We start from the raw sequence: 13,515 nt of genomic DNA, 5'->3' as shown, positions 1-13,515 counted from the left end.
CTGAGATCCGGCCACTGCACTCCAGCCTGGGCGACAGAGACTCAGAAAAAAAAAAAAAAATAGCTGTGTGACCTGCAATGAGTCTTGGCCTTCTGGGCCTCAGTTTCCCCATCTGTGACATGAGGAAGGATGGGCCAAAAAAAAAAAGCTGTGTGACCTGCAATGAGTCCCCGCCTTCCGGGCCTCAGTTTCCCCATCTGTGACACGAGGAAGGTGGGCCAGTGGGTGCCGAGCCAGAGACCCGGTGGCCTCGAACGCGTGGCGCAGGCGGCCGGGGGGCGGACGGGGTACAGCCGGGGGCAGACGGGGTACAGCCGGGGGCAGACGGGGTACAGCCGGCTCCACCACCACCGGCCTCCGCACTGAGGCGCGCACGAGGCCTGCCCTGACCCTCACTCACCTCACCGGCTTGGAAATCTGGCTCCGAAATTTCCCAAACTCTCCAGGGGCCGTCCATTCCTTCCCAGTCTGGAGGCGTGGAAGGGAGAAGCGGAGGGAAGGAGGGACGCACAGAGCAAACAGGAGGCCCGAGGCGGTGAGTGCAGAGACCAGGAGGGAGAAGAAAGGAGAAAAGTGAGAAAAAGAGGGAGGAAGAGGAGCAAGAGGAGAGTGGTAGGAGAGAAAACAGAAAAGAGTGGAGGAGGGTGAGTGTTGCCCACGCAAGAGGCGCCCGCCTTGCTACGAGGCCGGAGCAGAGCAGCCGGAGGGCCCCAAAGATGCTGCGGCTGGGCCCCCACAGCCGGATCGCCGGGGCCTTTCCCCAGCCTCAGACTCGCTCCCCGCTCCTCCCCGTCCGCACTCCCTGCCCCACTCCTCCTTACTCGTTACTCCCAACTCCTCCCTTTTCCCACTCCTCCTCTTCCCCCCAACTCCCCTCCTCCCTATACCCCCCTTCTCTTCCCTCCTCCCCACTCCTTATTCCTCTTCCCCCCAACTCCCCCCTCCTCCCTACATCCCCGTTCTCCTCCCTCCTCCCCACTCCTTACTCCTTTTCCCCCTCTCCCTCCCCCTTCCTCTTTCTCTCCCTCCTCCTCCATCCTCCCCACTCCTTCCCACCTCCCCACTCCTCCCCACAACCCAATCGTTACTCCCAACTCCTCCCTTTTTCCACTCCTCCTCCTACCCCTTCCCCACTCCTTACTCCTCTTCCCTCCAACTCCCACCTTCTCCCTACACCCCCATTCTCCTCCCTCCTCCCCACTCCTTACTCCTCTTCCCCCCTCCCCACTCCGCCTTCCTTTCTCTCCCTCCTCCTCCCTCCTCCTTCCCACCTTTCCCTCCTCACTCCCCACTTTCCCACAACTCCCCACACCTAACTCCCAACTCCTCCCCACTCCTCTCACCTCCCCAATCCCCACTCCTCCCCACTCCCCATTCCTCCCCACTCGTTACTCCCAACTCCTCCCTTTTTCCACTCTTCCTCCTCCCCCTTCCCCACTCCTTACTCCTCTTCCCTCCAACTAACCCCTTTCTCCCTACACCCCCGTTCTCCTCCCTCCTCCCCACTCCTTACTCTTCTTCCCTTCCCTACTTCCCCTTCCTCACTCCCTCCTCCCCACTCCTTCCCACCTTTCCCTCCTCACTCCCCACTTTCCCACAACTCCCCACACCTAACTCCCAACTCCTCCCCACTCCTCTCACCTCCTCACTCCTCCCCATTCCTCACCTCCCCACTCCTCACTCCTCCCCACTTCTCATTCCTCCCCATTCCTCTCACCTCCCCACTCCTCCCTCCTCCCCACTCCTCCCCATTCCTCTCACCTCCCCACTCCTCCCCTCCCCACTCCTCCCCACTCCCCACTCCTCCCTCCTCCCCACTTCTCTCACCTCCCCACTCCTCCCCACTCCTCTCACCTCCCCACTCCTCCCCCACTCCTCGCTCCTCCCCACTCCTCGCTCCTCCTTATTCCACTCACCTCCCCACTCCTCCCCCACTCCTCGCTCCTCCCCACTCCTCGCTCCTCCTTATTCCACTCACCTCCCCACTCCTCGCTCCTCCCCATCCTCAGTTTATCCCTTCGTAGAGGGGTAGGGGTGAGGGAGGAGACTTCCTTTCCACCCCTTCTTCCCTGCTGTCACACCAGAGATGCTACGGTAATGAGCGGCTGCTGGCGGACTCAATGAACAGGCCCCAGGAACAGATGGGAGGGCCCGGGGCTGAGCTGGCCCTACCTTGCCCACACTGGCCAGCAGCTGGAGGCCTGAGACCTGGTCATCGAGGCTCAGCCAGAACTCCGCGTTGTCATCAGCAGCAATGGCAAACTGGATTTTCCCTGGGCAGCGGGGAGAGTTTCCAGATGAGCAAGGAGGGCATCAGCATAAAAAGCCGGAGGCTTTTCCGAGTGTCTTAGCAATTAAATTCCCTCCAGGGCTGGATGCCGTGGCTTGCCTCTCTGTTAAGTGGGGGTCTCTACATCCTGGGAGACAGTGTGAAGATGGAAAAGACTTATAGAGAGAGAGGAGCTGGTTCCAGGCTACAAACCAGGGAGCGAAGCAGCAGCCTGTGGGAGTTGGACGAGACCTCGGTGTGACTCGATTTCCCCTCTCCCCTGAGGGGGGACTAACAGGAAGTTAGTCCCGTCTACCCGTAGCCTTGTGTGGTGGTCTTTGGGTCCCGGGCAGCACTCTAGAGCGGGAAGAAGGATGGGTTTTGGGCTGGCCTCACCGTCAGTGAAAGGGTGCAGGTAGCCAAAGATGCGGAGGCCATAGTTGGTCCATCTGGGGGACACGGCCAGCTTCCTCAGGGTTGTGCGGATCTATGCCAAGAAAGGGGAAGGAAACAGTTACCCAGAAGAGGGAAGAGGAAGTCGGTCCACCCAGGGCTGGTGGGAAGACTAGGAGGGGACTATGACAGGAGGGACCAGGGCTGTGGCTTCGTGAGTGGAGTGCCGGCTCAATGTCAGCTCCCATTTGCCTCTTTGTCCAGGAGACCTGTACAGTGCACAACCAGCACAACTGTACATGGTGGCCCTGGGTATACTATATTGTGAGCCAGAGAGTCTGAAACAGAAATGATGCAGAAGATGAAATTGAAAGAATCCCTAGGAAGGAAACAAGGGAACTATTATGGGCAGACAAAAAGAGAGCTCAAAAGATAAAGGAGAAAATATGGACCAGAAAAGAAGCAAGGAAAGATGCGAGACAAGTGGGCAGAGGAGGCAGGTGTGGAGGGAGGTGGGCACGGCAGCCTTCAGGCACTCACGTGGGGGTACAGCGGGAAATGCAGGTTCCTCCTGAGCTGCTGGATAGAGCTGCCACACCAGTCCTCAAACACGTGCAGGTTGGCACGGCCCCGGAACTGCAGGGTGGAGGCACCGTGGTGAGTGTGAGCACCCCATGCCCGCCCCAGCTCCTCAGCTCCGGGAGGCTGGGCAGAGAGGGGCCAGTGCTCCTCTCACTGTGCGGGTCCGGCCCACTCTATCCCATTCCTAGCCCAGCACCTGGCACTTATTTCAGGAACCTGGTGCTGATGTTCACCCCACGGCCTGGCCTTGAGGACAAGGTCTGCTCTGGCCGTGCACGCACATGCACATACTCTCCCTGGTCCTCCCATGCAGGAAGGGGGCTGGTTTTCATGCCTCAGGCAAGGGGGGCAACGGTTGTGAGAGAATAGCTGAGAGGACAGGGAACTAGGAGGAGCCTGCTGGGGTCTCAGGGAAGACTTGCTCTGCTCCCCTCCCCGTCCCTGATGCCTGAGGAGAGGAAAGCTCCACAGCTGTCTGCCTGTGAAACCCTATCTACCCAGGGGTCTCCACGCTTCTGGCTCCCCTTGGGAAGCAGCTGGGAGGCACCGCAGGAGGGAGCTGGGGCCCATCTGGGCTTGCCAGCATCTCGGTCTCCCACAGCTCTCGGAGGCCTCCAAGACTCATTCTGAGCAAGCCGTTCCTGGGACAGCCTCGGGACAGTGCCAGTCGGGTCGGATCCCCTCTCTCCTCTGTAGGACTGGGCTTGGAGGCCCAGAGCAGAAGGCCCCCTTCCCCAGAAAGGGCTAAGGCAGGATCCAGCACTCTGAGTGGGTGGCGGGGCTGGAAATTTGAGAGGAGAGGGGAAGCGTGGGGACTTTGTGCCAATCATCCTGACAGTGGGCCCCGGATCATCCCATATCCTCTCCGCCCCCAAGGCTTCTGTCCAGGTTGTGGGAGGTGGGGCCTGATGACTCCCTACCAGTAGCCTGCCCTGGCCTCCTTGCCATGCCCACCAGATAGCAAAATCTGGACTGCCCTTAGGAACTATGAGGGGACACCCAGATGAGAAGAAGTGGCGCCAAGTTCAGCAAGAGATCTGTAGGAGGGAGGATGGGCAGGCGGGGAGAGGAGTGGGGCAGGGGATAACTCCTCAACAGGAGTGCCCACGGTCCCAGGTGTGGCTGGGAGGGTGGGCGCAGCCTCCGGGGAACACTGCCCCAGCGCTGGATCCGGAGACACAGGGGAACCTATCTCTCCCCGCCCTCCAGCAGTGCGGCGCTAACGGGGCACACTGGCCTGCTCGATGCTAGGAATGTGGGCCTTGGGAAGCAGCCGCCACTCACAGAAACCGAAGTGGGGGACGGAACGGGTGGGAGCGGGAATGTGGGCTGGGTAGGTGGGTGGTGGGTTAAAGCTTCAAGCAAGGAAAGAATGGGGACATTGTGCGACTTCAGGGGAAAATCTTCAAGTCCAGTTTATAAGACTCAGCTGTCTCCTCCAAAGGCCTCCTTCTGCCCCCTCCCTGGGAGATACGGATCCCAGGAGGGAGGGCAGCTGGGGAGGGCACGCCACCAGAGAAGCCCGTTGTGTTCGGCCTGGAGGCCGGAGGCCAGAGGCCACGGGGACCGGGCAGGGAGAGGAGGGGCAGAGGGAGGCACTGGAGGCACTGGCTGGCCGCTCCTGCCTCACCCTCAGGGTCTTTCTTGCCCGAGCAATGAGATCATCAGATGCCACAGGCGGCCCCAGGCAGACAGGGTGGGAGTGTGGGAAGAGGAGCTACCTGCGCTAAGCCCAGGCCCTTACGCAGCATTGGGCCAGCCCTCAAACCATGCTGCACCCACTCTCAGGCTGTAGGTGGGGGTCTCTGAGGGGCCAGTGGGCACCCTCTTCCTCCCTGGGCCTGGGATGAGAACCCCCCGCCCCCCAAAGATTTGTGTCCCTCTGAGTTTTGGAGGCTTTGTATCTGGCGGGGACGTGGGACTCCAGCACACCAGCCCTGCCCTCTGCCCACTCGCTCCACTGTCCAGCAGTGACTAAGGCCCAGGGAGGGGCACTGGTCACTCCAAGCGCCAGAGCATGTCTATGGCCAATGGTGGTTTTGAAACTTCCAAAGTTCCAAGTACAGGAGAAGGTATCTGTTGGAACCGTGTCATTTTAAGGGTGAGGACACTGAAGCTCAGAGAGGTAAAATGACTCCCCAAGGACACACAGCAAGTAACCCTTGGGGAAGGGCAGGGCATCATGCAGGGGTGTGGGCCACACAGGAATATCCACTGCCCCTGCCGGGCCCTCACTCGGCCGCAGCAGAGCCTCCACCTGGATCTCGGCTTCTCCCCCACACGGAGCCCTCACTGCCTCCAAAACGGTCGTCCTGAAGCTCGGATCTGACCGAGCCACTCTGCTGTTTGAAACCTCCGAAGCTCCGAAGCTTCCCAGAAGGCTTCAGAGCGGAGCCTCGCCCAGCTCTGACCTACCTTTTCCGCCTTTTCCGCCTCACCTCACACCACTCCCCGTCACACACCTTTGCTCCACCCACACCAAACCCCTGTCTTTGCCAAAATCGTCCTGCTGTTTCACTTCTCCATGCTTTTACAAATGCGATTTCCTGATTGGAAGGCCCATTCATTTCTTCCTTACGTGGCAAACTCCCGCTCATCCTTCAAAGTTCTTCTCAAACAGTTCTCTCTGAGGCCGGCTATGAACAGCTCCCTCCCGGGTGTTCCCTGCACATCCTAATTATTGAAATAACAAACACTTGGAGGAGCTAAGCCCAGAACAGTATGTTCCTCCATTCTACAAGCACTGAGTGTCTGCTCTGTACCCCTTCAAGATGAAAGACAGATGGTCCTCAAAGGAGGCAGACACGTAAACAAAAGGGTGTCACCTGCGCCAGGGGCTCTGGCAGAGGTATGAGGTTCAGAGGGGCACGAAGGCAGGAGCCGTCAGCCTCCTCCAGGAGCACTCGGAAGCCCCTCACAGGACGTGGGCTCTGACTGACCCTCTGCTTCCGCTCTACCCTCTGCTACTCAACCAGAGGCAAACTCGCAAGACCAAGCATACCTGGCTAGTGGTTCAGTTTTAACTCACCGGGCAGTGGGGCCTCCCCCGGAGGAACACAGCAGGGTGATTAGGTCACCGGTTCCTGCACACCAGGAACTCCTATGTCCTGTTCAGAGTTTCGAGGACTCCATCTATTTTATTTTATTTTATATTTCATTTTATATTATTTTATTTTAATTTTTCATCGTCCCGTCCCGTCCCGTCCCATCCCTTTATTTTTAAGGTCAGGGCCTCACTCCACTGCCCGGGCTGGAGTGCAGTGGCACAATCATGGCTCTCTGCAGCCTCAAACTCCTGGCCTCAAGCAATCCTTTCTCCTCAGTTGCCCAAGTAGCTGTAACTACAGGTGCACGGCACTACACCTGGCTAATTTTTTTATTTAGTAGAAATGGGGTCTCCCTATGTTGTCCAGGGTGGTCTCAAACTCCTGGCCTCAAGCGATCCTCTCGTCTTGGCCTCCCAAAGTGCTGGCATTACAGGTGTGAGCCACCACACCCAGCCTTGAATTGTACACTTTAAATGGGTGAAATGTACGGTATGTGAATTACAGTTCCATAAGCTGTTTTAAATAAATAAATAAATAAATAAAAGGAAAGGCTGAGAACAGGAAGGAGCCTGTGTCACAGCTCTGTCCACAACAGACAGACGTTGCCTTCTCAAAGCCTGTGTGAACAACCCATGAAAACTCTGATCTCACTTGCTTTGATCTGACTTTGTACTCACCAAATTTCTTTCTTGTAACTATTTTGGGTTTTGGGAGTGGCCTGGCTGGCAGACACAGCATTTTGGTGAATGGAGCAGTGTATTTACCAAAACATGAACAGACTGTCACTGGGGTTTGTTAATGAGTGTCTTGGGATCCGTGTCGGTGTGAGAAGTTTCGAAACAGTCACTCCGTGAAGCCCAGGCCCCAAGTCAAACGTCTGAGGCCGCTGAGTCTCCAGAGTGACTTCTGGTCTCAGAGACCCTGGGCTGCCAGCCAAAGCCCGGGGCAGGGAAGCAGTGAAAGAGGAAGCCATTGTCATCTTCCTCATCTCCTGCCCTTGCTCACCTTTACAGCAGGGCCCTGCACTAACTCTGTGACCCTGAGCTGACCTCTCTGGGCCATTATCTGGAAGAGGGACATCAGAACAGCCTGACAGCTCCTGGACACCAGTAGATGCTCAATAAATGACCTGTATTATTAACCTGGGAACCTCCTGCTGGCCAAGGACGGGCAAGGGGATGGGAACAGAAGTCCCCACGATGTGGAGAGACTGCGAGGCTGGGCTGGAAGCCAGTTGGCACCATTATGCCGCTGTGTGACTGCTGTGTTGTTTGGCCTCTCCAGAGCCTTCCTTCCTTATTCTCCTCATTGATAAAATAAAAGGATTGGATCAGTGAATCCCTGAACATCCATGAAGACTGTAATGATGATTTTGTAAGCTATTTTTAATATTTAAAAATGGAAATCAGTCATTTGCCACCAAAAGGCCATACACACTTACTAAAATAGCCAATATTTCTTCTTCTTTTTTTTTTGGTGGGGGGGATGGGGGTCTCATGCTGTCACTCAGGCTGGAGTGCAGTGGCACAATCTCGGCTCACTGTAGCCTTAACTGCCTACACTCAAGCAATCCTCCCACCTCAGCCCCCCCAAGTAGCTGGGACCACACGCGTGCATCACCACGGCTAGCTATTTTTTTTATTATTATTTGTAGAGACAAGGTCTCACCATGTTGCCCAGGCTGATGTGGAACTCCTGGGCTCAAGCAATCCTCCCACCTTGGCTTCCCAAAGTTCTAGGATTCCAGGCTTGAGCCACCAAGCCCAGCCCAATTTTGATCACTATTTACTATTTGTTCGCTGTTTTTGTTTTATTATATGTTTATATATATGTTCTCGATTAGCAAAAACAAGTGGAGAAATTAGTTATTCAGGCGGGCGGATCATGAGGTCAGGAGATCGAGACCATCCTGGCTAACACGGTGAAACCCCGTCTCTACTAAAACTACAAAAAAAATTAGCCGGGCGTGGTGGCGGCGCCTGTAGTCCCAGCTACTCGGGAGGCTGAGGCAGGAGAATGGCGTGAACCCGGAAGGCGGACCTTGCAGCGAGCCGGCCGAGATGGCACCACTGCATCCAGCCTGGGCGACAAAGCAAGACTCTATCCCCCCCAAAAAAAAAAAAAAAACAGAAAAAGGATCCGAGCTATCCTTAAAGGAGAGTAGGCTAGATCATCAGACCAAATGATCTGTAAGGCAAGTTCTTTTCAAAGTACTATCTCCAGGTAGGGCGGGGCATAATTACATAATTACCTGGTGATGTCATCTAGAGCAGGTGCCAGCATTGTACTCCATCCTCTCCCAGGGCTTTAAAAGGAGGCAGTTTCACCGTGTGGACAACTAACATCACATTCAGTACAATACCGCCTCCTTCACTCTTGCCCCAGAGCAAGTGGGCGGACTGGAAATGAAACCGCCCAGGCTGAAGAGCTCAGTCTATGAGGTGTGGATAAAGACAATACCAGCCAGCACCACCCAGCCAAGAAAAGTCACCTGTGTCCGCAGGGCCTCGAGACTAAAGACACTGGGTTCTAAACAAGTTGTAAAATAGGAAACTCAAATTTAAAATTTTCACCCCCAAAGCGCCGTGCTACTTGGAAATCTTGGCATAAGGATTTATTTACTCAAGGTGATCTCATGTATGTTAATTAACCTCCGAGCCTCAGTTTCTTCACCAAAAGAAAAAGAATCTGGGGCCAAGCCTGGTAGCTCACGCCTGTAATCTCAGCACTATGGGAGGCCAAGGCAGGAGGATCGCTTGAGGCCATGAGTTTGAGATCAGCCTGGGCAACATAGTGGGACCCTGTCTCTACAAAAAATAATTTAAAAAATTAGCCAGGCAATGGTGGTACACCCCTGTAGTCCTAGCTACTCCGGAGTTCAAGGTGCAGTGAACTACGATTGTGCCACTGTGATTGTACACTCCAGCCTGGGAAACAGAGCAAGACCCTGTCTCTAAAAAATAAAAAACGGGCCGGGCGCGGTGGCTCACGCCTGTAATCCCAGCACTTTGGGAGGCCGAGTCGGGCGGATCACGAGGTCAGGAGATCGAGACCATCCTGGCTAACACGGTGAAACCCCGTCTCTACTAAAAAAAAAATAGAAAAAACTAGCCGGGCGAGGTGGCGGGCGCCTGTAGTCCCAGCTACTCGGGAGGCTGAGGCAGGAGAATGGCGTAAACCCGGGAGGCGGAGCTTGCAGTGAGCTGAGATCCGGCCACTGCACTCCAGCCTGGGCGACAGAACGAGACTCCGTCTCAAAAAAAAATAAAAATAAAAATAAAAAACGAAAAGAAGAAACATCATCTATCAAAGCCTATAAAAATGAAAAGTATTATGATGGTTCTGATAACTTTTATTCACATGGAACTGCTTCCTGTACAAGTTTTCCAAAGCAGAGTTTCCCAGTGCATGTTCCTCAGGGCATTTCTATGAAACCTAGAGCACTAGTTTCTGAGAGTACAAGAGGCATTTCATGGAAAAAAGCAATTCAGTTCGAGACATGCTGAGCTAAACCAAGTTAAACAGACGGCTGCGAACTTCCCATACTCTTTCACATGCTAATGTACATTTCCAGGAAGGTAAGGTAGTGTGTTACAGTTTTAAAAACGTATTTAACAATGGACTCTTTTCTTCATGGAATATCTTATGGGATTTAAGATAGTGGTCCAAGAAAGACAGTTTGGGACGCTTATCTTGAAGACTGGGGATTGGCGTGGCCATGAAAAGTCTTTTAGCTTTCGTGAGCCTTGTTTTCCCACCTATAATATGAGGATAATGACACTGTTTCACAGGGTCACAAAGCTGAGATGAGATGATCCGCAAAGTCTGCCGCCGCAGTAGGTCTTTGGCAAATGTAAGTGTTCCTTGTCTAAAGAGAGAAATCGGGCCGGGTGCGGTGCCTCAGGCCTGTAATCCCAGCACTTTGGGAGGCCGAGACGGGCGGATCACGAGGTCAGGAGATCGAGACCATCCTGGCTAACACAGTGAAACCCCGTCTCTACTAAAAATACAAAAAATTAGCCGGGCGAGGTGGCGGCGCCTGTACTCCCAGCTACTCGGGAGGCTGAGGCAGGAGAATGGCGGGAACCCGGGAGGCGGAGCTTGCAGTGAGCTGAGATCCGGCCACTGCACTCCAGCCTGGGCGAGAGAGCAAGACTGTCTCAAAAAAAAAAAAAGAGAGAGAGAGAAATTGAATCAACCTGGAATGCTTGGAGTGAAAAATTTTCATGAAACCGCTAAGCTGGATGCAGTCATGCCCACCTGTAATCCCAGCTCGTCAGGAGGCTGAAGCTGGAGGATTGCTTGAGCCCAGGAGTTTGAGACTAGCCTGGCCAACATAGTGAGACCCTTTCTCTAAAAACAACAGCAACGAAAAACTAACTACATAAATAATTTAAACATTTTTTAAATTCACTAGTAGAAAGTTTTCCGTGATCTCTGGAATTATCTGTAAAAACTATTTTTAGCTCTCTCAAAGAGCAGGTGCAGTAGAAATTCCCTTACCTCCGAGAGCCAGGGGACAGGCTTGTTCCACTTCAAGTAGCTGCTGTTACTGCTCCCACCTTGGTCCATTTCATGGTCCTAGTGGAAGAATGAAGAATGAACTTGGTAGGAATATTAAGATGAGAAACCGCGGGCAGGACAGGGTTCAGGCCCCTTGGAAGTGCCCGTGGGGAAGCAGAGGGCCAGGAGGCACAGTGCCTGCTCCCAGGGGTGTCGGCTCAGAGCATGCTGCCATCTGCCATTCACATCGTGTCCCTGGGAATACGTCTCCGTAGTTTCATCAATGCACGCTCCTCAGGTTCCTTCACTTTTCTGAATTTTCTGCCTTCCTCATATGGGAAAAAAGTTTACCCTCATTAGGTCAGGACCTCTTGAGGGCAGGGACCTTGGCTCCCTCTTCCTCCTTATCCCCCAGCTCTCTAGATTTGGGTTCCAACAAGGGGGAGCCCCTCGGGGACACCCCCAAACCCTCCCTATCGTGCAGGTCCACAGGCTCAGTTTGGCTGTGGTCCAGCTCTGGGATACATGTCTGTTCCAGGCTCAGCCTTGGGGCTCCTGACTGAATTACACCCCAGTTTCTCTCATCTGCCTCCTTAGGGACCGTCGGCTCAAGAAACACTACAGGGAAATGTTTCACTACAAGTCTCTACATATCCCAGCTAAGGGCAGGGAGGGGTGTCCATCCACCTTGTCACCTCTGATCTCAGCAGCAAGCACAGCACAGCCCAGCCCTCACCCGAGTGAGAGGCACCACATGCCACTGGTGATGGAGGTCACAGGCGCGGGGTGGTTCTGGCAGGGGCAGACTGAACTAGGGCACAAGGGCAGACTCCAGAAAACCGGGCCAGTGGCAGCCCAGGCTGGAGGCGGCTGGACGGACATCGCTATGGCTCAGCTAGGAGGTCCCGAGGCCAGACTAGGATTCCGGGGGCTGTTTCTCTTCTGCCTCTCCTCCCAGAGTAGCGGGGGTTACCTTTAAGGCAGCTGGGCAGAGTACCTGAGGACCCTTGTTGAGGCCCCGGCAGGGACAGTGGACTGGCCGGCCACCTACCTCGAGGTTCGGTCTCTGGGGATGGTAGAACTGGAGGTGCGGATCCACAGCGGGAATGTTCCTGCTGGCCAGAGCCTTGGCCAGTTCTCTCCAGCTGCCGTATCCTGTGGAAGGGGAAGAGAGGAGCCCTCAGGTCAGTGCAATCTGGAAACCTCACACATCTAAAAGATTTGGAAGGTTAATGGAGGGATTCGTCTTCCCTTGTGCTTCTCACCTCTCTTCAGAGGGTGGGTGGGAAGAGGGCGGGGCTGGGGGCAGGAGATAGCTGCAGATTGGCCAAGGTCCAGAGGGCAGAGAGAGGAGATGAGCTTACATCCCATCAGCCGTCACCGCCTTCCAGAAACCAGAGAAGGAGCCAGTCCCGGTGAGCATGGACCACGGGACTCCCACTACCAGCTCGTTCTCCCCCGGTTGCCTCTGGAGGCCAATTTCTCCCAAGAGCTGCTGTGGAGAGATGGTTGCGACAGGCGGTACACTCTTCCCTTCCTGCTCGGCTCCTGTGCCCTGAGCCCAGGGAACAGCAGGGGGTTACTAACGGGTGGGGAGCCCTTCCATTGATCACTGGGTTGCTGGATGGAGCCAGACCTGAGAGGCAGGAAGGGGTGGGCCTGGGATATGGTGTCTGTCAAACAAATTTATAAACCACTGGAGGTACAAGATTAGAGGCCCTGCGACTACTGGCGTCATCGGGAGGCTGCGTGGGGCTGATGCTGTCTGCCCTGAAGGCTCTGGGCCAGGTCGGCTTACACACATCTGGGAAGGCGAAAAGTCAAACCACGGCGAGAGGGAGGGAGGGAACAGGAAAGTGGGGGGTGCACACGCATTCACACCAAGTCAGGAGGCAAGGGCTGCACCAGGGTGAGGGCCGGGGAGCATCCGTCCGGCGGCTGGCCGCCGCTGACACTCCCAAAGGCTGGGACTCCCATCTGAAAGGAGATTGCTGGGCTTTGAATAAGCAGAACCAAACTACTGTTAGTCACAAACCAGAACCACAGACCACTGAAAGCTAGAAGAGGCTTTCGAGATCACCTCGTCCTCTCTTTGAGTGAGGAAAATGGGACCCAGACTGGTCAAATGGCTGATCAAGGCTCACTCAGCAAGTAGTGGCAAGGCTGAGACGAGGACCCCAGTGTGCAGGTGGATTTCCACCGAGCCTCCCCTTTCCCTCCAACAGCTTCACCACGATGTCCCCAGGATGCTGTGGTGAGCACTGCTTGGAAGGAATTAGCCTGACAGTCCCTGACCCCTGGGAGCCAAGAGTCGACAGTAGGCAGGAGTGTCACAGGAACCCCTATGTGAGCACCAGCAGGGACACAGACAACCACGCGGACACAGACAGCCACGCGGACACGGACACAGACAGCCACGCGGACACAGACCACAGACAGCCACACGGACACAGACCACAGACAGCCACGCGGACACCACAGACAGCCACGCGGACACGGACACAGACAGCCACGCGGACACGGACACAGACAGCCACGCGGACACGGACACAGACAGCCACGCGGACACACAGACAACCACGTGGACACAGCCAGCCACGCGGACACAGACACAGCCAGCCACGCGGACACAGAACACAGCCAGCCACGCGGACACAGACACAGACAGCCACGCGGACACAGACACAGACAGCCACGCGGACACAGACACAGACAGCCACG

General features: G+C 55.4%; 1 protein-coding gene across 7 annotated transcripts in view; it reads right to left on the bottom strand.

Annotated features, from left to right (window-relative positions):
• The window catches only part of B4GALNT3 (beta-1,4-N-acetyl-galactosaminyltransferase 3), a 105,891-nt gene that overhangs the window by 20,262 nt on the left and 72,114 nt on the right, over positions 1-13,515 (bottom strand). For all 7 annotated transcript variants that reach the window (XR_012419837.1, XR_012419838.1, XR_281686.5 and 4 more), the window contains exons 2-7: positions 11,846-11,949; positions 10,795-10,872; positions 3,203-3,298; positions 2,666-2,756; positions 2,173-2,273; positions 401-468 (exon numbers count right to left, since the gene is read on the bottom strand). Coding sequence is in view for 3 of the 7 variants with exons in the window: in XM_005569728.5 (XP_005569785.3) it covers positions 401-468; positions 2,173-2,273; positions 2,666-2,756; positions 3,203-3,298; positions 10,795-10,872; positions 11,846-11,949 (538 nt within the window). In the remaining 4 variants the exon portion in view is untranslated. The remainder of the gene's footprint in view (positions 1-400; positions 469-2,172; positions 2,274-2,665; positions 2,757-3,202; positions 3,299-10,794; positions 10,873-11,845; positions 11,950-13,515) is intronic.

Source organism: Macaca fascicularis, chromosome 11 (assembly GCF_037993035.2).
Source record: "Macaca fascicularis isolate 582-1 chromosome 11, T2T-MFA8v1.1".
Taxonomy (NCBI): Eukaryota; Metazoa; Chordata; class Mammalia; order Primates; family Cercopithecidae; genus Macaca; species Macaca fascicularis.
Note: the sequence above shows the minus strand (reverse complement) of the source record. Positions and strands in the feature narration are given on the sequence as shown.